Here is a 22,126-nt window from a genome sequence, read left to right as displayed (position 1 = left end):
AAATAATAATAATAAGTGAATTTGTTTCTTTTGACATTTAGGATTTTAACCGTTTATCATTATTATAGTAAACGCAATAATCATATATTCATATGTAATAAAATATAATATATAATAATAATTGTCGAACAATGCCCGTTATATTAAGTCTGAATTATTTTTTATTCATTTACGGTGATAATTTGCAGTAAGTTACCTATTTTACTTTTCAATATGCATAGTAATATAGGTAGTGAATGCTTACCGCGAACCAACAGCGATTATATTATAGATTCCGTTCTAAGTAGATAATTGTCGATTATACTTTTCGTAGTTTATTCTAATCATGTTTTAGCCGTGTAGGTACCTTATAAATATTATTTAATTCACGTACGATTAGTCACAATTTAGGGACGTTATTTTAGTGTCCGACTATAATTCTGATATTCTGTGAAAAAATCTAGTGTTAAAAAAATATTAAATAGGATAAAAAATGTTTTAGATTAAAAACAAATTAAAATATCTTGTTTAAAATGATAATATACCTACCAATATTCAAATTATTTTTAGTTACATTTTTCAATTTAAAATCTCATTTAAAAAATATTTAATTTATTGTCAAGTGCCAATTAAAATAATAATAATAATGGATATTATTATTATACAAGTATTATAAATAATAAAAGTTTTAATAAAATAAAATCAACTATTATAGGAACGAATAATATCTTTGGTTATCGGTATAACGTATATCGTGTATTAGAGTATTAGACAATATATTACGTTTGTTTAATCTAACAATATTACCAACGATTTTAGACTGAGAGTTAGGGGTTGTTGATTCTACCACAAAAAAAAAACATGAAAAACTATTTTGTAGTGAATTGTGGCCTGGAGTAACCTAACTTTGATGGCAAAAAAGATTTGTTTAATTGTAGTATCAAATAGTTTATTTTATAATTATTAATTATTCAAAACATAGTATCCGACAGTCATATAATATCAACAACATACATATTTTTAATATTATTTGTTGTTAATTAAAAACAATTTATTTGGATTTTTTGTCCCATTTGATGTCTATTTTAACCTAGATTCTACTATAGTTTTTAGTTATAACGTTTGTCTTCCTATTTTCTTCTATAGATACCGAGCTACATGATTTCAAATGAAGTTTTTCCTGAATTACAAAAACCCGTATCGTCATAACCAGAGTACTAATAACGTTTAACGGTTATGCGTTTATAACTTGATAAACCCGAACGTCTGCTTATATTTTTTCGGTGTTTCTACGCCATATTTGTTGTATTAGACATCAGAAATTCGAATTAATAATGTGGGTATAAAATATAAATCCTGGTTTCAATCATTTCTAAAAATAAACGAATACTTAATGAAAAAATAACCTCCCCTCTGGTCATATGATATTTAAATCCATCTAAACATTCTAAACCCATCTCAATTAGGAGGTACTGTACTACTGTTGCTGAACCGGTTCCCTTCCTCAAATTATTCAAGCAAACTTAATATTATATTTTCTTACCGTTTACTTATTATGCCATTTTGTATAGAATGCAAATTACACTTTCAATAAAAAAAAAAAAAGTCTTGGCTAGACATATTATACACAGTGTTATCGATAACAATATATTTTTATGTACCTACTATGTACTTATATGTATATTATTGTATACCTCTATTATTTTTATTATTATTTTTTTTTGCATTGCTTCCGAACCGCGTGACACAATCACGCGGTCACACGCCGTGTATTTTATATTCTTAAATATTACGTATTGCTTGCTGCAGTTTTTATTTATTTATTCATTTTATTTGTTGTCATGATCGTACCTTACCATACCTATCCATTATGAACCTGGTATATTATGTATTGTTTATTCGTCCTCATCGATCACACAGTTGGCGCGTGTCAAAAACGCACCAGTAATATTATTTGAATGCGAACACATTGTTATTATATTATGTTTTGCATATATAGACACCATTGAGAGTATTACGTTAAAACAAAACCCATCTTTCTTTTGAATTAGTTTTTTAAACGTGTTTTTTTCTTATGCTCCGCAGACATGCACAATGCCAACATGTTAAAGTTGTTGTCTTCGCGGACTGACCAAGACCACCACCATCACCTCCACCAGGCGGTGGACAGCGGCGACCGAGACAACAACAACGACGCCCGCCTGACGCTGGCAGCCAGCTGGTCGGTGATGGCGGCCGATCAAAAGTCCAAGTTCTCGCTGGCCGTGTCCCAGCACACGTCCGGCTACAAGCAGCAGCTGCAGGCGGCCCTCGACGAGGAGAAGCGGCAGATGCAAGAGTCGCAGCAACTCCACCACCACCAGCAGCAGCAACAGCAGCAGCACCACCAGCAACAGCAGCAACAACAGCAACAGGCAGCCGCCGCCGCCGCAGCAGCCGCGTCGCTGAGGACGCCCGTCAAGCGGCGCATCCGGCGGCGGGCCACGTCGTCCAGCGATCCGGCGGAGCAACTGACCGAGATGTCGGTCCGCGGCCTGAACCTATTCCGTTACGCCACCGTGTCTGAGGGCATCTACAAGTGTCTGGAATGCGCCAAGACGGACATATTGAAGACGTTCAAGAACAAGTACAGCTTCCAGCGGCACGCGTTCCTCTACCACGAGGGCCACCAGCGCAAGGTGTTCCCGTGCCCGGTGTGCGCCAAAGAGTTCTCCCGACCCGACAAGATGAAAAACCACATGAAGACCGTACACGAGTGCTACATGCCAAAGGCCATTGACTTCCCGCAGGTGCCGTTCCTATTGCCGCCATGAGGTCGTCGTCGTCGAGCGGCGTCACCGTCGGTGTGAGTACACCACATGCACACACAACACATACACACACGTCTGCGGTTGATGAGCGCCGAAGTTGGGGGGGGTGGGGGAGGATTTGGAGAGAAGGGGGCGATCTAGCGACACCTACGCTACCGCCCTGCCAATTGATATATATATATATATCATAATACATTTCTACGGACACGTTTTAATATTTTCTCCGCAAAGGTTTGGCATTTATTATATAAAACAAAAAACGTTAAAATATTGTACACGTTTTTTTATTATTATTTTTATTATTATTATTATGTTTATTACTATTATATTTTTATTTAATTTTTTTTCTCCATCGTGTCTTCCGGATAATAATGTTGAGTTTTATATTATATATTTTTCTTATATAAATTACTACACTCCCAGATAGGGATTATACTTTTGACCAAAAAAAAAAAAAAAAAAACCTCGTTAATCATATTACCTATATCAAATTGTGGATTTTTTTTTATTATTATTATTTTTTAGCTTCTAAACAACCACTGTGACTCGTCGATATGTGTATGTGACGTTATTTTATGAAATTTTTTTATCATATATACCTCCGACATTCGCTATATATATTTACACGCAGTTTTTCAAGTTTAAGCGTTAATTATTACCAAATTTTTTTTTTTATGTTATTTTAAATATTACAGAAACCAAATAAAACGCATTAGATTATTATTACAAATGTTAAAATAAGTACATCGAAAATCGTAGTTTAAAAAATAACATTCAGTATAATGGCAATATTTTGTTCGACGAACGAGGAAACGACAATCAGAATTTATACAAACAGCAATAACAATTTACAATTTACGTCCTAAGAAGTTGAAAAACATAGCAGCGCCTGGTGCTTTTTTAAATTTGATTAGTTTATTATTTGTTTTGAGCTGGTTGTAGGGTGGTATTGTGCAATATAATTCCAAAAATAATTTTTTTTAAACCATCTAGTTGTTTTTTTACCAAAATATATAGTTTACATTATTTTATTCTATTAATTATATACATTACCGTCTGCAAAAATCATTTATACAAACAATTCAAAAAACGTTCGACTGAATTAGAGTTTGACGATTATTTTACGGTTTTTTTTTTTAACCTATTAAGGCCAGTTAGTTATTGAGACTGAATACTATAATGAATAAAAAAAAAAAAGTAGGATAAACTTCTCAATGTTCTGGAAAACGACAATAATATGTTCTTTTCTCCTTTTATTTCCCTAAATATATTGTACAAAATGAAAACTTTGTTTTCTTTTCACTTTTTTTTTTTTTGTAACAATCATTTACATCATCAACTATAATAAAATATTAGGAATTATATTTAATTACAAATTTTATTATTACTATTCAAAATATAGAATATATATTTTTGTAAATTTGTACAGAGTATATTATTATTAACAATATTTGATTACAATTATAAATAAATTTATTATATATCATTATTTATTTTTGTTATATATTAGGGGGACACCGTAGACAATTAGTTATCATTAATATTTTTTTTATTATTATGATTATTATTATAATTATTATTTTTATTACTTTTATTAAACCGTGCAATTCAACACTTTATATTATTATGTTTTAATTGTTTATTTATACATAAAAAAAACAATTGAATCAATTTAACCACGGATTTATGTGGGTTATTAAAAATTTTTTTTGTTAATTTACCATTTTAAAACAAATATAAATTTATGTATTATCTTCTTAGATTTTATTTAATACATGTTTACACACAACATTGTATATTAAATTTGTTAATAATTTTGATTAACCACTGTTAGCCCCATAGAGTTATTAATTATTATTATTGTATAATAAACATGTTTTATTTTAGTTCTTAAATATTTTAAACATATAAATTATCTCAAAACAAAACTTTTGTTACGTTAACGTTTCCATTATTTTCATATTTTAATTTAAATTACTACAATTATTATAAAAATTTTTTTCTTCTAAATTGAAATAATTTTATGTTAACATTTTGTTGTTGCTTTATTTTATATATATGAACATTGTGTATTTTTTTTCTATTAGTCGTTTTGTTATGTTTTCCTAAGTAATAACAATTTTTTTTTAATTTTCATTCCTAAATCATGTTTTTTTTTTGTCTAAAGTCACACTTAAGAAGTTATGATTTTTTTTTCTAGAGGTGAGTGGGATTAGACAAATATTTAAACAATATTATGTCGGTAAAAAAGTGGCACACGTCTTGTAAAATGATTAGCTAATTTAAAAAATAAAAATATTAATTTATGTAATAACTGAAATGTTAATTTTAATTCAATAAGCAATAAATTAACGTTATTTGAAAATAATTAATATTTTTATTCATAAACACCATCTTTGTAATATATTTCCTTTAAGTTGATGATACATATATAATATTGTATATTTTTTTTCATTGAAAAAATATACTATCTATAGTCTACACACATTAAATTTTTGTTTAGTAAGTATATACAATAATAGATGGGTATAAAGAATTAATGTTAAACTCATTCAATGGTGTTTCAAATAGTTGTCAATGTCATTTTAAACATTTATCAATTCATAAAAATAGTACTAAGGACTTGATATAAAAATTCTCATATTTTATATTAAAAAAAAATCAGAGACCAACTAATGACATTATCAACTAACACAAAATTGAAGAGACTAAACATTTTATTTTTTTAATATTCCATTTTTTATTTTTTGGTTTTATAACAACAAGTTTATTTAGATAAAATTATCTCATTAAGCTTAGAATAAATAAACATCTATCAAACAAAAAAACATAAATTTAAATTCTTATTGATGTTTTCAATATTGAAGCAATTAAACATCATCTTCATCACTATCAATAAAAACAATAGTTGCTGTAGATGGCTCTGGTGTAAATACACTTTCTACATTTACTGTACAATCTAGCATCTTGTCAGTATCCTACAAACAATAAGGACAATATAAATATTTTAAATAATAGATTCAAAAACATTTGTATTTAACTCACAGTGTCAGGAGGCTGAACATCATTACTTTCATTGTCCTAAAAATGTTAATACTAAATTTAATTTAAGTGCTAAGTCAAAATTTAAATATTTTTAAGTACTAATTATCAACTTTTAGATTCATATTAATGAGGACTAATGGACCACTTAAAATAATCTACAAGTACATGCTTAAAGAATAGAAATTTAAAAATTTACTATTGTGTTTACCAAGCAAAGGGAAGGCTTTAGGTTTTACCCTCCATAAAAACATTTATACCAAAACATTTTTTAGTTTTTACATGTATAAAATAATTTATAACACTGTCCTAAATAGTTTATAGTGTATGTGCCAGTTAGTTACCAATAAAAATGAAGTACAGAATCAATTTTTTTTTTAGTTTATCTGTTTTATAAATCAATGCAAATTAGACTAAAATATCTATAAGCTGAACCACAGATAAGGAATCATATCGAGTCAGTTAATGAATAGCTGTCATCTGATTGGGGTCTTCGACTTATTTTGATTTTGTTATTTTATTAGTTTAAAGGATATTGAAACAAGAAAATACAAGTTAAAATATTAAAGCAATTATTCGTACAATAATTGAATACATTTTTCACATATTCTCTAAATTAAAATATATAATATACCTCTTTATTAGTGAATTTTTCCAATGCTTTTTCAAAATCATTATGTTGATTTGATAGATCTTGTAGCTCATATTCGTTGCTTTCAATACAACTCATTTTTAAATCAATATCAGTACATGTTTCAATCCACTTCTTACAAACATACATAATTTTATTAATAACTTATAAGCATAATTAAATATTATTATGTATTTGTTAAAAATATCTACATTGTTAACTTACATATCCATCTCTAGTCACAGGTTCATTAGAATAAAACAAATCATCCAAGAATTCATTATTTTTTTGAACAATTATTTCATTCTCGTTCATTTGAGCCATTAAACGCTTATTCAATGATATAATCTCATTAGATTTTACTTTACAATCAGTTAATTGACTATCCAAAATAGAAATATGAGATAATAATGAACTGATTAATTCCTATAAAAAATCAAAACGATTATACATCAACAGTTATTCAGACTGATTTGAATTAAAGTATTTAATTTATTCAAAATAAGTGATAAAATTTCAAAATATTGATACAAATATGATTTATGAGTACATACAACTACATACATACTACCTACTTAATCTACTATAAAGTAAGTAAAATATATTAAAAAAATTATAATTATTATATTCTTATTATTGTAGAATTTTTGATAATAGTTATAATTTATATTTAAATAATATACTATGTTTCTTAATATATGCATTAATAAGTATTAAGGGACCGCTATACCAATATTTGTTTTTTCTGTCTATCACTCGCATAATATAGGAACATATAAATATATAATCTATTTATTCTATATTTCCACGATAATTACCCTCTGGTTAAGTTTAGGGCAAAAGCACATGTTATATATTTTATAAGAATATTTCCTGGTCATTAACGGATAGATTTTTAATATTTATATTTTTGAATAAGTTATTAATGGTTAAAAATACAGGAAATATTCTTTTTTATAAAATATATAATAAGTTCCTTTGCCCTAAACTGAACAATAGTCGTAATTGTGGAAATACGGAATATTTGTTCCTATATTATGTATTTATGTGACAGACAGTAAAAACAAAAATTGGTGTAGCGGCCCCTTAAAAAAAAAATAATAAAATTAATAGTCACCTGTGAGACACAACTACTGCAATGGTTTGTTTCTAATTCTGAGTTATTGGGATAACAATAGATGCATTCATTTTGATGAATAAAACGTATAGGATGACTTATTCCATAGATCTATAATTACATAGAATATTGTAGAAATTGGCTTAAGGCCATTCTTAGAATGTCCAGTCAAGTGTCGGTTAACGTTAACCGCCTGATAACAAATTTTATTACCGGCAAAATTCCGCTGGTTAAATGTTTTAAAACTTAACTGAACATTGTAAGAACGGCCCTTAATTAATAAAATTAACATACCTCATTAAATTCGTTGCCATAAAGAAATTCATAGGATACATTACATTTAACATTCTTCAACTGACTTGCATAAAATTTAACTTGATAAAAACCATACTTTGTCGGTGTATGAATTTTTAAGTCAGTTTCTACTGCAATAAATTCTTCTAAATTTCTATTGCTGCTACATTTATATAATGCAATCCAATCGGAATATTTTGGTTTCAAAGACTATAAGAAAAATATATATATTACATTATTATTATACTGAAAACAATTTTACATAAATTTAAATTAAATATTGACTTACTTTATTGATAAATTTGAAAGAAATATTCATGGCATCTTCTATAAAATATATTTTATTGGTGACTATTTCAACAGAAACTTCTTTACTTTCCATTTTTTTATTTTATTATAAAAAACTGGAATTATAAATAACAAATTTAAATACATCTTTCATAGAATTAACAAAATATAAAGCATTGTAAAATTTGCATAAAAATGTAATTTATACCTAAAATTAAAAATTCTCTTTAGAATATAGTATGACATAGTACCTATTCTTAAAATAGCTTACTAATAAAAAAAAAAGTAATAGGTACATAAGTAAATATAAATCGATATAGATGGCTAAGAAAGTATTAAATTTTAATACTAAAATAAATAATTATATTTCAATACCCAAGTGTTTTCATCAGTTATCTCATTATAATGTATTGGTAATAGAAATAATATATTAAACAACTTTTAGTGTATAATTTACGATTTTTGTTTTAAAAATTTTAATTTGAAATACTGGTTTTTACATTTCATAACAAACAAATAAATAAAGTACAATAAGAGTTTTTACTGTTCATAATAATTTATATTAGATTATGCTAAGGTTAGGCAATTCCTACCTTTATAATTCTCATTAATATTTTTATAGCTATAACTGGTCAAAAACAATTCATTGAGATAAAATTATTAAGTTCCAATGCTCATGCATGGTCTTATGGGATCTCTGTTTATCATTTATGTACGTATGATCTTTTTAAAATAAGTATTTCAGTAGGTAACAATGTAACATAATAAAAATACAAAACAAAAGAATCAATTTAATTTGATAAACATGAACTAATGATGTTGACTTATGATCCTTAGATAACTTTTTTCTTTTCTGTTATTAAATGATAATCCAAATTCCAAGACAAACAGTAACATATAAATATTAAAGTCAATATTCATTAAGAGATACCTATTCATAATTATATTACTAACTAAATTATTCATTTATCACTAAATCTTAATGTGTATACATTTCTACAGTCTCCAACAGAGGAACAACACAATGACAAGACGCCAACCATGTCTAGACCGGTGATTGACTAGATACTGCGGGACACTTTACTTAATAGGTATTAATTTTCTTAAGGATAATTTATCATTTCGAAAAATAATATAGATGTAATTGTAGAAGTTTTATTGATTTAAATAGATAATTATAAAATATTTAACCTGTCATTAGTTATGGTATGACACTCGCAATTAATTAAAATCTATAATAAAGAAACATACATTTTCATATCTAAATATTTAAGACTTAATATACATTTTAACTGTATATGATTAGGAGTTAACTTCAAAAATTATTCACAAAAAAAAATAAAACTAATTTAGTTCCTTTAATGTTGCGGCTGTACTAATGAATTCATCAATACATGACTAATCAGTGGCAGCTATCATGTATTTTAATAAGTGCTCAAAAACCCCCGAGAACCCTTTTCATACATGGTATAATAAACACCAACACAACTAACTACAGGTTAAATAGGTATTCCAATTGTAAAATTTTATACAGATTGTACAAACTAAAAATAAACAAAAAAAAAATAGTATTTTTCATAATTCATATAGTACAAACTATATTCTAATATTTTTGTTAGTAGTTCTCTAATGTTCCTACTTAGATCTTGGATCTATAGATAGTTCCAAGTTCTGCAATCATCTGAACACTGTATATACCTACTTAATGCATAATAGCATATACACACACACATGCATACAACATATCAACTATCGAGTTGAGAATAAATTTTACTTACCCTAAACTGGTAAAAATCTTGAGTTGTTGACAAAAAATGTAGGAACTCAAAAAAAAGAAAAGAAAAAATACTAGACCAAAATCCAAAGTACTAAACTCGCGGAAAAATGACCAACAAAACCGTCATTAGCACATACAATAATAGAGAGCAGGTGTAATATTTATGGCATGAATACAAATTGGAAATTACTTAAAATGTGCATTAATTACAACAAAATATGTTTGGAATTTGAATCGACATTCGGCCATTTAATATTAAGATTTTATGAACATTAGTGTTTAAGTTTATAACTAATAACTTTAATCCTTAAAAAAAATGTTCAGTAAATAATGAAATATGGGAAATTGTCGACTAAATAATTATAACCTACAAGTCTTATGATTATTGATTTATGCTATTTATATGAAATTATGTCTATCGTCTATGTCAAATACTCACATTGTCAGTTGTCACTAATCAGCACCAGTCACTAGTCAGTCTATCACGAATTAAAATAAACCTTTATCGGCCATATCTTAATTCGGGGTCTTTATTCAATAACTAATGCAGACCGCGAAAGTTGACTCAGTTTTCACAATTTCACTATGATAAAATTAGAATTCATTCAATTTTAGGTTATGTTCTAACTTTCTATTTTTTTACCACTATTCCAAGGTGTATTTATACTTCGTCACCTCTCATTATTTAGTATTTAATATTTATTATTTATTATATTTTCTACCGTAAATAGTCACGGTCATATAATAATTAATAAATAAGGTGTAAATTATAAAACGAATGAGTGCTAGCAAGTGGTAAATTTAAGTTAACTGCTAACCTTGCCATATTGAGAATCATGTCCACCTATGTAGTACCACTAGTACCTATGTCATTACATTAGTTAGCAATGGTTACATTGCTATTAAATCTATTTAGTCATGATTGTTATTTGTTCCTTCGTATGATTGTACAATAATTGAAACTTGAAATTCTGCAAAGTACAAGTTTTTTTTTGTAATGTTGGTACTTGGTACCAAAACTTTGGCGGAAGGATTCACTTGGAATGTAGAAAAACAGTTGAAAGCTAAGTGTGAGTGTAGTTTTCAGTCACTGACGATGTCAATGGTAAATCCATTATTCATTAGGTGTTTGGGTAAATTGGACAGTCACCTGTGCCCTAATACAAATTTAGATATTGTCTGTGAAAAAAATAAACTTTTTATGCCACAGCTTTAACAGTGATCTAGCATAAAACTTGGTGGTCCTAGAAGGATTGCTTATAAGGCTTGAATGGCAGACTCTCTTAAACATAGAAATTAAATTATGAAATAGTGATGCGAATCTAATAAATAACTTTAATTATGATAATTTATTATTTTACTACTATGCGTTTTTTTAAAACAATAAAATTGTGTATTTAAATTTTAAAAATTAACTTTTCAAGCCGCTTTTGATAAAAAAAAAATAACAGTTTCTCGATATTTTTTTTTTTTATCTTAAAGGAATGTAGGCTTCTCCGACTTGGGCGTATCTAAGGAGCCTCAACCTAAATATGCCACTGGCTCACTAGCTGTGTATGAGCACTATTTATCTTTCACCACCAATGATACCAATGATATAAATCGAATTTGATCACCTGGGTGAGTATCCATAGCCCACAACATGCTTAAGTACATAATTACATTTAGTGAGTACATGGTATCATTCAGGAATATGTAAATATAAATTAATTATTAAGTATAATAACATAATATTTTGTTATTATTTGTAATTGTATTTATTTGTCTAATTTAATGGTATTAAATATATTATTATATGGTTATAAATACTGTTTTCTTCTCAGTTAAAATCAGTAATTACCTAACTAAATAGATAATTTGGCAATAAATTATTTAAATTGTTCAAGCATTTAGTATTAATGGTATTTAATTTAAAAAATATATAAATAATTTATCAATAACTATTATTATTTGTAATAAAAAAATATATGTTATAATAATAGTAATACTGTATTTGCACTAAAATATAAAATCAATAACAGGAATAATAACAAATAAGTCGATTAAAAAAAAATATAAACAGACAAAATGTGTAGATAGCTAGAATATTTATTCGCAGTAGTCGTCACTGAATTCTGAGTCATCGATAAATTTGACTTCAGAAGAAATTGACTCAATATTAAATGATTTTAATTGGGTGACATCTTTTGTATCATTAGTTTCAGCTATCTGTGGTTTATAAATGTGCTGCGGTTGCTTCTATATTGGACATTAAATTAAATTAGATGTATTATTTAAAAATATTTACAAAGTATAGTGAACAAAAACTTACATAATACTTTAAATATGTATTACTAAGCTCATTATTAATGGCACGTAATCTCTGTATTTCTTGTTCTTGAGTATTCATGATAGCTGTTAAATATACATCATTTCTGACTGTTTTGGTAGATATAACATGGTTTCTTATTTCAGTAGTTCGCATACGCTTGACCCAACGCTACAATTATATGTTTAAATATTACTTTATGAACATACTAAATTCAACTATATAAGATTAAATAAAAGCTGTATTGTTAATACACATTTCATAAGTAAATAGTTCGGCTATCTTGTCATATACTTTCTACCACAGACAGTGGTGTATTTGCCACCATAAATTTCTTTCTTTGAACAGATATTTGCTGTATATATTTTATTAAGACATTACAAATTATTATGTGTATAGTTTAACTAAGTTTAAATACAGAAAAAGATGTTAAGTAGTTGTACCATAATATAGACCTAAATAATAAAATACATTTACTGCATTTTCTACTAGTTACACAATAACTTTCTTGTTATAATTTGCTGTAGTTACTGCATTTTTCTAATAGCAGGGATATATGATATTACATAAACAATTTTTACAACATCTCTCATCTAATTCTTCTTATGCATGGTTGGGCACTCTTTTTATTTTTGTAGATTGAAAACATGGCTTAGATCAAAAATGGGGCAAGAACGTTTAAGTAGTTAGGCTTAACTGTATGTAAATAGCTATATATGCTATATTTGCTACAGAGCAAATAATTAATAAATATGCAATGATGAAAAAAAAAGACTTAGATTTTTTAATTTAGAAAAAATAAAAGTTCAGGTTGAAAATTATTATTAATATTAATTACTAGTGAACTTTTCAATTTTTATAATATAATGTATGAATAAATAATTTAGTCTATATTATAGGTATTTTGTTTCAACTCTGATCACACATTTTATTTATATTTTTTTTTGGGGGGGGAGGGCTATATTGTCAAAATAATAATAATTTAGGATGTTAAAATTTGTAAGACTCTGGATGCTTTCTTCAGATTCACCCCTCTCCTCCATAAAATCAAGTAAAATACGTCTTTGACCACAGATTACGGTCTACCTACCTGTAATTACGGGACGCTTGTAGTATGTGCTCTACTACCCAATTTATATCTTTATTATCGACAAATTTAACACATTTCTGAGAGATAATGCACAAGTATTTTAATATTAATTTATTTTATTTTTAGTTTTTTAAATTATTTTTATATTTATGATTATTAATGATAATGAAATAAATGACGTGACGATGACAAACGATGATAATATAAAATATTTTTTATAATATATTACTTATTTTATATTTATAAGAATTTTTGTTTGTCATTAAAACTTCTCTAACATCGTTCATTTACTATGAGAATATATTGTCTAAAATTGTAATATAGTTATCAAGTGGTAATGGTAAAACACTGTAGAGTGCAACAATCGGTAGAGCACGCATACTGCAGTCACAATGTTGCTGGTAGAGCAAATACAACAAGATAGCCAATAGTTCAGTACCACAATACATTTTAAAGAAATGTTTAAAAAATCTTACTGTATGTCCTTTAGAGTTTGTTAACTTTACAGGTTTTCCTTGATCAAGTGCATTATAAAGGCCATCAATAAATTGTTCACCTCTAGATCGAAGCATTTCACATGCTTTTAATTTTTTGACAAGCTGTTCATTTAGCTGCATTGCTTCTTGTTTACCTTTTTCAAACTCTAGTAATCTTGCTTCAAGACACTTTAAACGTTGAACTACTAAATTAATATCCTAAACAAAGAAAAAAACTTTATATTTATAAGAAATCGTTTAAGACACAAACAAGTATATATTTTAGTACAAACATTTTTTTTATCAAGTACAAACCCTTTCCATTATAACTTTGGCATAATTCTAGTTTAACAACCTATCGGTTTTTTTATTTTTTTTCTAATGTGTGTTTTTGCATGCTTTTTAAGAATGTAAAAAAAAGTGGAACAAACTTCGTTTTGAAGTTATTGGTGAAAAACTTCAAAAAGTACTGTTTTTCCGTAATACATAAAGTAATAATATTATAAAGTATTTAAAAATATACATTAAAAAAAAAAAAAATCAAAAAAATAACTTTTTCTAAAAATTTCAGTTTAAACTTTACACATTTACTTGTAATTATGTGAAAACAGTTTTATACTCTAGTTATATGCTAAATAAGTAGTAAAATTTATGAGCGAAGACTAGTAAAAACTTTTTAAAAGGGTTTTTATCATAATTTTTTTATGAACAAGTTAATATATCAAAATTTAGGGAAATAACATTAAAATATTCTTACATTATATCTAATATTTTTTAGCTAAGATATTGCTCATGGTTGCAATAAAAAAAATATGACTACTTCCCAACCAACTAAAATGATAATGGTAAAACCTTATCTTCAGTATGGTTCATACTCTTGCTTATGCAATCTTAAATTTGAATTACTATACATGTGAATTGTCTTACTAACCTGTCCTATTTTTACATGCACCATATAATTTGATTGACAAAGAGAATTATTACAGTTACAATCATTCTTATGCACAAATTCAATTGGATCACTTTTTGCAATTATCTGTAAATTAAAATTATGACTAAATAAAACATTAAATTTAAAATTCTATTACAATTCTAAATATAATAAAATACATTTAATATTTTATTAAAAAATACATAAAAACTATTCATTTAAAAAATTTTAAGTAAAATTAATGTAGAAACAAAATTATTAAATATAAGTTGAAATTTGTTTACCTTAAAATAGGAATCCACATAGACAAACTGGTATTTACCGGAACAATGAACTGATTTAGCAAAAAGTTGTGGTATAAATTTTATTTTAAAACAACTACCATCTATCCTCGGATGGTCCATAACATATTCAAATATCAATGGTTCATATAATTTAACATTATCACATGGATATAGTCCAATCCAATCTTTAAGGAATGGTCTAATTCTCTACACATAAGTAAATAACAATAATTAATTAACATTATTAATAAAAACAATATATTTTTCATCATAATAGTATATTTATAATTTCATTGGTAATCATTAAATACTCACCTTTTGATCATAGAAACAGTTTACAATTAGAAATTTGTCTTCGACGAAATAACGTTTATTCGTCTCCAATATTACAGATGGCGATTCCATATTATTAGGCACTTGATAGATTTGAACAATATATTTAAAAATGGGTAGGTAAATAAGTGGATATATATATAAATATATAAATATTATACAGGTTAATTTAAAATCGGTTCTTTTAACAACGGAAAAATAATAATACAATGATTTATGTACTGTGTAGGTACAAGCCGGTAGGTACCTAAATCATTGTATTCCCAAAAATGAATTGACGTAAAAACATTTTACAATTGGTAACATAGGTAGTACATTATAAATATATTTATGACAATAACACAAACGCAACGGACAACGGTTATTAAAATAATATTGTACTATTTAATATTTATAATTTATATTATAGGCAATATATTATCGGCAACTGGCAGGCGGACAACTCTCAGCTGATGTTCGACGGTCGAGGTACTTATGGAAATAAATTTGAAAACGAATATACATTACGGTCAACAATATGCCACTATATGGCCGTTAATCGTTATTATCTTATCGGCATTATTATTAATTCTCCCCCGCCAACGGTTTTGTTTTGTTTTGCACCATACACACGAGTTTAAAGTTTTAATTATTTAAATCTTATCGTTTTTGTTAGCTTATAAATGATATAATAATAATAAGAGTAATATTGTCAAAGGCCAATAAATCAGAATAAACTATCTGGGTATGAATAATAAATTATAATTATCAAACAGTATAATGAGTAATGACTTCGGAAGAAATGGTCGAAATCACTCCACGGTTTTCTGCATAATAAATTAACATACGAATATACAATCTACCTATTATCTTAGCTAAGTATTTAATATGACAAACCGTTTACAATACTACAATAGTACAATAGGTACGATTATCTTTCCTCGTAAATCGTAATCAATAATTATCGGCCGATTCGGCCAAAGGTTTATAGTTATTTTAATCACTCATATGGATTAGTCATTTACACATATCTAATAAATAATAATCATTTATATTTGAATATTTTAAACAATTGTGGACATTTAAATACAACATATAATATTTTCTATATTATAAAAATACTAAAATTTAATGAAATAAAATTGGAAAACTTATTGATTTGAAATATCAAATAGGTATTAATATTCATGATAAACTAGATCTATAGAATCTATTTTGTCATGTTAATATTTAAATATTTAATACCAACATTTCACAGTAATACAGTTTACATAGACCAGTCATACTCAACCTTTTTTTATATTTTGACTACATAAAATATTTTAAAATATTACACGAGCTGCAAGTCGAAATAAACGGAAAGCGAACTCGGAAAAAAGATTTAAAATACATTTATGATTTATGTATTGTGTATTTGTGCACTGTGTACGTGTACCTATAACATTTGATAATTTATTATAAAAAATTAATTACTTATTTTAAATTAGTGGACATTTATATTGATTTGCCTAATAAATAACCCCGGAAACTTAGTCCCCGAAAAAATAACCATACAATGTGAATAATTTATAAATATAAAACAAATAGTCAATTATTTCAATCACGGTAAATTAGTTTGAAATGTCAATAATATATAAATAAATAAAAATGCACAATAAATGTGTAATACGATTTCAATAATTTAATAATTTTAAACAAATAGTCAATTTTTAATTAATAATTATTATATATTAGGGCCGTAGCTAGGGTGAGGCGACTGAGGCATTTTCCTCGGGCGTCAATGAAATGGGGGCGCTAAACTTTGATACATTTTTTAAATTAAAATATTATTCTACCAATATATAGTATTTAAGGAGCATTTAAAAATATTTTACGTAAAAATAAAATATTTAACTATTCAATTACACTACTTGTAACTGTCGCCGGGAGCGCTAAACCGCTAACTACCCGATGAGGGCTCAAATAACATACTAAAGTTTGTATGGCACATAATGCATTTTAGCATTTATTCTTACTTTAAACTCACGTCTTCTGCAGCTTTATTCCCTGCTGTTTATTTATTTTATTTTGTTTGGGTAACCCAGAGTTACATCCAGGCATAAAACACTTAAGAGCAGTCTTGTAAAGTATTGAAATACAGGTATTTGGAAACTAGTATTTAAATACATTTTGAAGTATTTTTAAGTATTCTGAATACATTTTAGAAATATTTTTATACTTAATACTTGTATTTAAATATTATAAAGTTTTATCAATTTCTTATAAAAATAAATAGTAAATGTTAAATATTAAAAAACAGTTCAGATTAAAAATTTTGAAAAAATTGACTTTATAAAAGAACATATTTTAACTGTTTTGGGCCAACATGCTATTATCTTTAAAAATCTTCAGAGAATTGATTGCAAAAAATGTTTAAAATGTACAGCATTAGGTACCTATGTACAGTTTAGGTATGTAGATTTTTAAAAATTAAAAAAAATACTTTGTGAGTATTCGTAAAATACATTATTTTATAAGTATTTTAAAAGTATTTTTAATACTTTTTCATGCGAATACACTAGTATTACAGCAGTATTTTAATACTTTTTTACAAGACTGCTGAAGAGGCATACTAGATAAGTAAAAAAATAAATTTCAAACGACGTTTGCACAAAAAGAGAATAAATTATTTTGAGATTTATTTTTTATGTGTCAATTAAAATAAATTTTAAAATAAATACTTCTCTAATAAACAAATATATAATAGTTTAACATTTTCAAAATGAGATTTTTTGACGGAAGGGGGCCGCATATACTCAAACTTGCCTCAGGCGTCAAATGAGTTTGTTACGGCTCTAATTATTATATATCTTGATTCTTGGTCAATATAACAGACAGACCGTGGCGGCGTGGCACCGTGCTCCAAATCGTTTTTTCGTAGGAATACAATAATTTATCATTGAATCCAAACTTAACCATTATTTGTGACTCTGTGAGGACATAAAAATTGTGCGTATGTATGTTATAAATTGTATTACACACAATGACATACTACTAATATTTAGATTAGTTGGCAAAATCTAATATGGGGTTATTTTTTCATGATACCATTTCTATTATATTATTGACTATTGCTATTAAATAGTAATGTTATTATTGTTATTGCAATTTGCAAATGGAAAAATTTGGATTCAATAAAAATGTATTGATTACCTATTATACCTATACGTCATATAGTGTCATACGATAAAAAATATTCAGAGCACTGAATTTTGTGGTATATTAGATGGTTGGCTCTTAAGCCACTAAGGCACTATTAACTATTAAAAATTAAATATTCGTCTTGGTGCCGAGGCCCAAAGAGTTGTTCAAATATCTTGAAAAAACCTACGTGAGTGAAATTATATACATCAAATACATAAATAAGACATTCTAAGTTTAACCATTCGACGTTTTCCTGCGATATTTCCTCCGGAAACATGGAATGTCCACCGGTCACCGGACAGCATTTGAAAATAACCATTAACCACCGAATTAGTAATGTTTATGACTTTATGAGTCTTGAAACAATCGATTTTGCCATTTAGTCAGAGAAAAACGCTCATCGATTTGGACGTAAATTACCAAAATAAAAAATCAATTAGTAATTATATAGTATACCGTGCATTGTGAAAAACTTGCTCTGTAAAATATAAGAGTCCAAAACAAATGTTAAAAATCGAAAATCGTTCATAAATGATTAAAAACCTTATGTAAACGGTTAAATATTAATTAAATTAAAATGGACACATTAAAAATATATATAGGTACGGCCTTCAATTTAAAAAACGATTATGAAATATTAATATTATTTATAATTTTTTTTTTCATACTGTTATTGAAATTGTAAAACAAATTCATAATGAATAAAAATAATAGAAAATTTTTTAAGTCCTGAACATTTCTTACAATTACATATTTATGAATACACGAGTAATAGATATACCTAATGGCTAATGTTTATTTGTTATAAAAGTAAAAAAAAACATTTTACCGTTAACCCATAACACGCTGATAGCTTACCTATTTATATTATAAATGATTTGTTAAGTAGTTAATAGATAACTATTGTAAAATAAAATTTGAAAATCATTATAATAACAAGAAATATTAATACTATATATTATATGTATTGCAATTAAAGTATTTTTTTTACTACAAAAGGTTGAATAAATTGTTATCGAAAATTCGAAAATATTTCATTTGAAAATGTCATTGTGTGTACCTATAAGAATATATTTAATAAAAGATATAATACATGATTCGTTAAGTTTTAAATACCGTTAAATAATTTTATTAGCTTTTAGTGTATGACTATTACAATTTAACAGTTACATATTTACACAGTATAACTATGGTCTATGAGTCTATGGCAGGTGCGGATTTAAAAATTAAATAAGGGGGAGGGACTAAATGAAAAAATTTACTTTTTAAGCACATAAAAGCATAGATATTAAGTTTAATAAGCTTTGAAATATTTAAAGTAGGTGCCTAAAGGAGAGGCTTCAGCCCCCATAGCCCCTCCTTTTATTTATGATAAAGACAGTAAAATTATTAAATGATAAAATCAGTTTCCAATATAAAGGCAATTATTTAAGGTATCAACATGATCCAGCTTCTTACTAGAAACTACCTCTACAGTTTAAAATCAAAGCATTTTTTACCACTGTAAAGAGTGTTACTAGACGCAAAAAAATCATATTACTCACATTGTAAAATAAATCGTTCCGCCTAGAATTCAACAATTATTACCTATTGCTAGGCTATATACTTATATCAATAAACAATAGTTCAATATTATAATGAATTTAAAAATTTAGTAAAACAATATATTTTCTTAGGTTTAGGAAATTATAAAATATGTATTTATTATATGTAGACAACTAGAGTAAGTTACTACTTGTACAATTAATCTATTATTTAAATTTAATTTTTAATAAAAAAATTAAAATAAATCTATTAATTATTATAGCATATTAAAAGATGTAATGAGTTTAAAATTTGAGAATAAATAGAATAAAGGTGAATGGTAAATTAATTTAAGAATGGGAATTTTTGAGGTTTTTATTATATTTACATAAAATCATTTTAATAGGTATATCAATATCAATATCATGTTTAATGTTATATTCTATGTTATTACTTAATATGATATCTTAGTACGGGGATGAGTACAAAAGTTTTCCTTACACACACATATATATATATATATTAATAGTATTAATATTTTAATAGAACATACCTATTGAATGAATACAGCTAGATGTCACCATCACTGGCGTCTGGCATCACTCGCTTTACCTTTTATAGAATTTGTACTTAAGAATTATCTTCTTGAATATTGAATTGGTTGAAACTGGGTGAGCGACTACGGTCTACAATGATTGTAGTATTTGTAGCATTGATACTTGATAGTTTTATATTTTTTTTAATTTGTTTTCAATAGTTAATTCTTATTGTCAACTAATAAGTAGTAAATAGTAAATGGGAAAATAGACCCCGGAAAAAAAATCTCTATAGGAAATCTGAATAAATACATTTTTATATTTTTTAAATAATATTATTATAAAATTTTTTTTTTCAATTTTTAATTATTATAAATTGATACCTATATTTAATATATTTTTATAAATGCAACGGGAAATTTGTATCCCTAATATTCTAATTAATGTGTATATTAAATATAATTTATAATGATATATTATATACATCATTATAAAGGTAAATATATACTATATACGATATAAATACTTAGTAATATACCTAAGCTGGTAGACCATCATCTTTGCTCAAAATTGTTTTTTAGTTACTTATGCAATGATTTATTATTATTTATTATTATTACGTATGAAAATATACAAACTTAACTTCTTCGATCATCCCAGAAAAAAAAATTGTGTACCTACATGCATTATATGGTTATATGTAAAAAAATTCAACCTCAAATTAATAGTTAATCGGTTTTAATTCTATAAGTATTTAAGGTTTATACTAACAAAATTGAGTAGCATTGGACATTGAACTCAATGAAGTATACTACAAAATGATCCATATTACTTCACAAAGTTACAACTTATAACTTATAACTAACTAGTAACTACTTGTTTTTAAAATTTGATTTTTATACATCGAAGTATTGCTTAATTTCATATTCTACTTCAGAACATGAAATTAAACACCAAACGTTTTACTCAAAAGATTAAAAATTGTGTACATTTAAATAAATTACCTAGTAGATACTAGATACAGCTTATCATATCTCAAATTTTTGATTGAAAAATAATCATAATATATCCTATAGTTAATTTATTACAAAATTTAAATATTTCTGTTCACATCATGTATGCAAGAAGATTCTTTTATCAAACAACACTTGAAAATAAGGAGTCTTCCTTTACAGTTATAATATTATATTTGTAGAACATCAAATATTAATACAGTAGAACCTCATCCTCATTAATTTGGCTAATTAGGGTGCTAAGTTGTCCGTTTTAATGAAAACCCGGATTAAACAAAATAACCAAAATATGTGTATTATAGATTTAAGAATATGTACCTATTATAATTTATAAGGTGGTACAAGATACATACATAGTATTAAGCAAATAAAGGAAAATTTTAATGACAATATTTAAATAGTATGTAGAAAATTTGTGGAACTTGTTATAATTTTTTAAACATGAGAACAGCCTTAATTAGATGTGCGGATTAATGAGGTTCTATGTTATTGTGTTTACAAAATTATATAATAATATATATAATACGAGTT

At 26.2% G+C, this 22,126-nt stretch overlaps 3 protein-coding genes and 1 long non-coding RNA gene across 8 annotated transcripts in view; 2 read left to right on the top strand and 2 right to left on the bottom strand.

The window, feature by feature from the left end:
- Positions 1-5,157, top strand: part of LOC132928609 (protein tramtrack, alpha isoform-like) — a 37,229-nt gene extending 32,072 nt beyond the window's left edge. For both annotated transcript variants that reach the window (XM_060993405.1, XM_060993406.1), the window contains exon 7: positions 2,065-5,157. In XM_060993405.1, coding sequence (XP_060849388.1) covers positions 2,065-2,792 — 728 coding nt within the window. In that variant the 3' untranslated portion in view covers positions 2,793-5,157. The remainder of the gene's footprint in view (positions 1-2,064) is intronic.
- Positions 5,158-5,488: 331 nt separating this feature from the next.
- On the bottom strand, positions 5,489-10,521 carry LOC132928611 (uncharacterized). 4 transcript variants are annotated; one of them, XM_060993414.1, is made up of 8 exons: positions 10,378-10,521; positions 8,163-8,277; positions 7,874-8,083; positions 7,580-7,690; positions 6,688-6,888; positions 6,466-6,597; positions 5,835-5,870; positions 5,489-5,767 (listed from the first exon to the last, which is right to left on the bottom strand). In XM_060993414.1, the coding sequence occupies exons 2-8, from the start codon at positions 8,253-8,255 to the stop codon at positions 5,660-5,662; spliced, it is 891 nt and encodes a 296-aa protein (XP_060849397.1). In that variant the 5' UTR covers positions 8,256-8,277; positions 10,378-10,521; the 3' UTR covers positions 5,489-5,659. The 4 variants fall into 4 exon arrangements, with proteins under 4 accessions (XP_060849397.1, XP_060849396.1, XP_060849399.1 ...); XM_060993413.1 differs by lacking the exon at positions 10,378-10,521 and adding an exon at positions 9,940-10,367; XM_060993416.1 differs by lacking the exon at positions 10,378-10,521 and adding an exon at positions 9,940-10,367 and having other exon boundaries at positions 6,466-6,594.
- LOC132928615 (uncharacterized) lies at positions 6,946-11,588 on the top strand. Its single transcript, XR_009662051.1, has 3 exons — positions 6,946-7,052; positions 9,164-9,252; positions 11,421-11,588. It is a non-coding gene; the product is annotated as an uncharacterized LOC132928615 (long non-coding RNA).
- A 320-nt stretch (positions 11,589-11,908) lies between these two features.
- LOC132930815 (uncharacterized) lies at positions 11,909-16,051 on the bottom strand. The gene is made up of 6 exons (XM_060996888.1): positions 15,343-16,051; positions 15,028-15,234; positions 14,744-14,848; positions 13,813-14,031; positions 12,250-12,417; positions 11,909-12,176 (listed from the first exon to the last, which is right to left on the bottom strand). The coding sequence occupies exons 1-6, from the start codon at positions 15,430-15,432 to the stop codon at positions 12,027-12,029; spliced, it is 939 nt and encodes a 312-aa protein (XP_060852871.1). The 5' UTR covers positions 15,433-16,051; the 3' UTR covers positions 11,909-12,026.
- Between the last annotated feature and the right edge of the window lie 6,075 nt (positions 16,052-22,126).

This window comes from Rhopalosiphum padi, chromosome 4, assembly GCF_020882245.1.
Source record: "Rhopalosiphum padi isolate XX-2018 chromosome 4, ASM2088224v1, whole genome shotgun sequence".
In the NCBI taxonomy this organism is placed as follows: Eukaryota; Metazoa; Arthropoda; class Insecta; order Hemiptera; family Aphididae; genus Rhopalosiphum; species Rhopalosiphum padi.
Note: the sequence above shows the minus strand (reverse complement) of the source record. Positions and strands in the feature narration are given on the sequence as shown.

Excerpts from the sequence above, each read along its gene's own strand:
- LOC132928611 (XM_060993414.1), bottom strand. The coding sequence starts at position 8,255 with ATGGAAAGTAAAGAAGTTTCTGTTGAAATAGTCACCAATAAAATATAT. Across the intron at positions 5,871-6,465 it reads AAAAATTCACTAATAAAGAG|GACAATGAAAGTAATGATGT; the intron begins GTATATTATATA and ends TAACATTTTTAG. Across the intron at positions 5,768-5,834 it reads ATGTTCAGCCTCCTGACACT|GATACTGACAAGATGCTAGA; the intron begins GTGAGTTAAATA and ends TATTGTTTGTAG.
- LOC132930815 (XM_060996888.1), bottom strand. The coding sequence starts at position 15,432 with ATGGAATCGCCATCTGTAATATTGGAGACGAATAAACGTTATTTCGTC. Across the intron at positions 14,032-14,743 it reads TGCATGTAAAAATAGGACAG|GATATTAATTTAGTAGTTCA; the intron begins GTTAGTAAGACA and ends TTCTTTGTTTAG. Across the intron at positions 12,177-12,249 it reads ATACATATTTAAAGTATTAT|AAGCAACCGCAGCACATTTA; the intron begins GTAAGTTTTTGT and ends TGTCCAATATAG.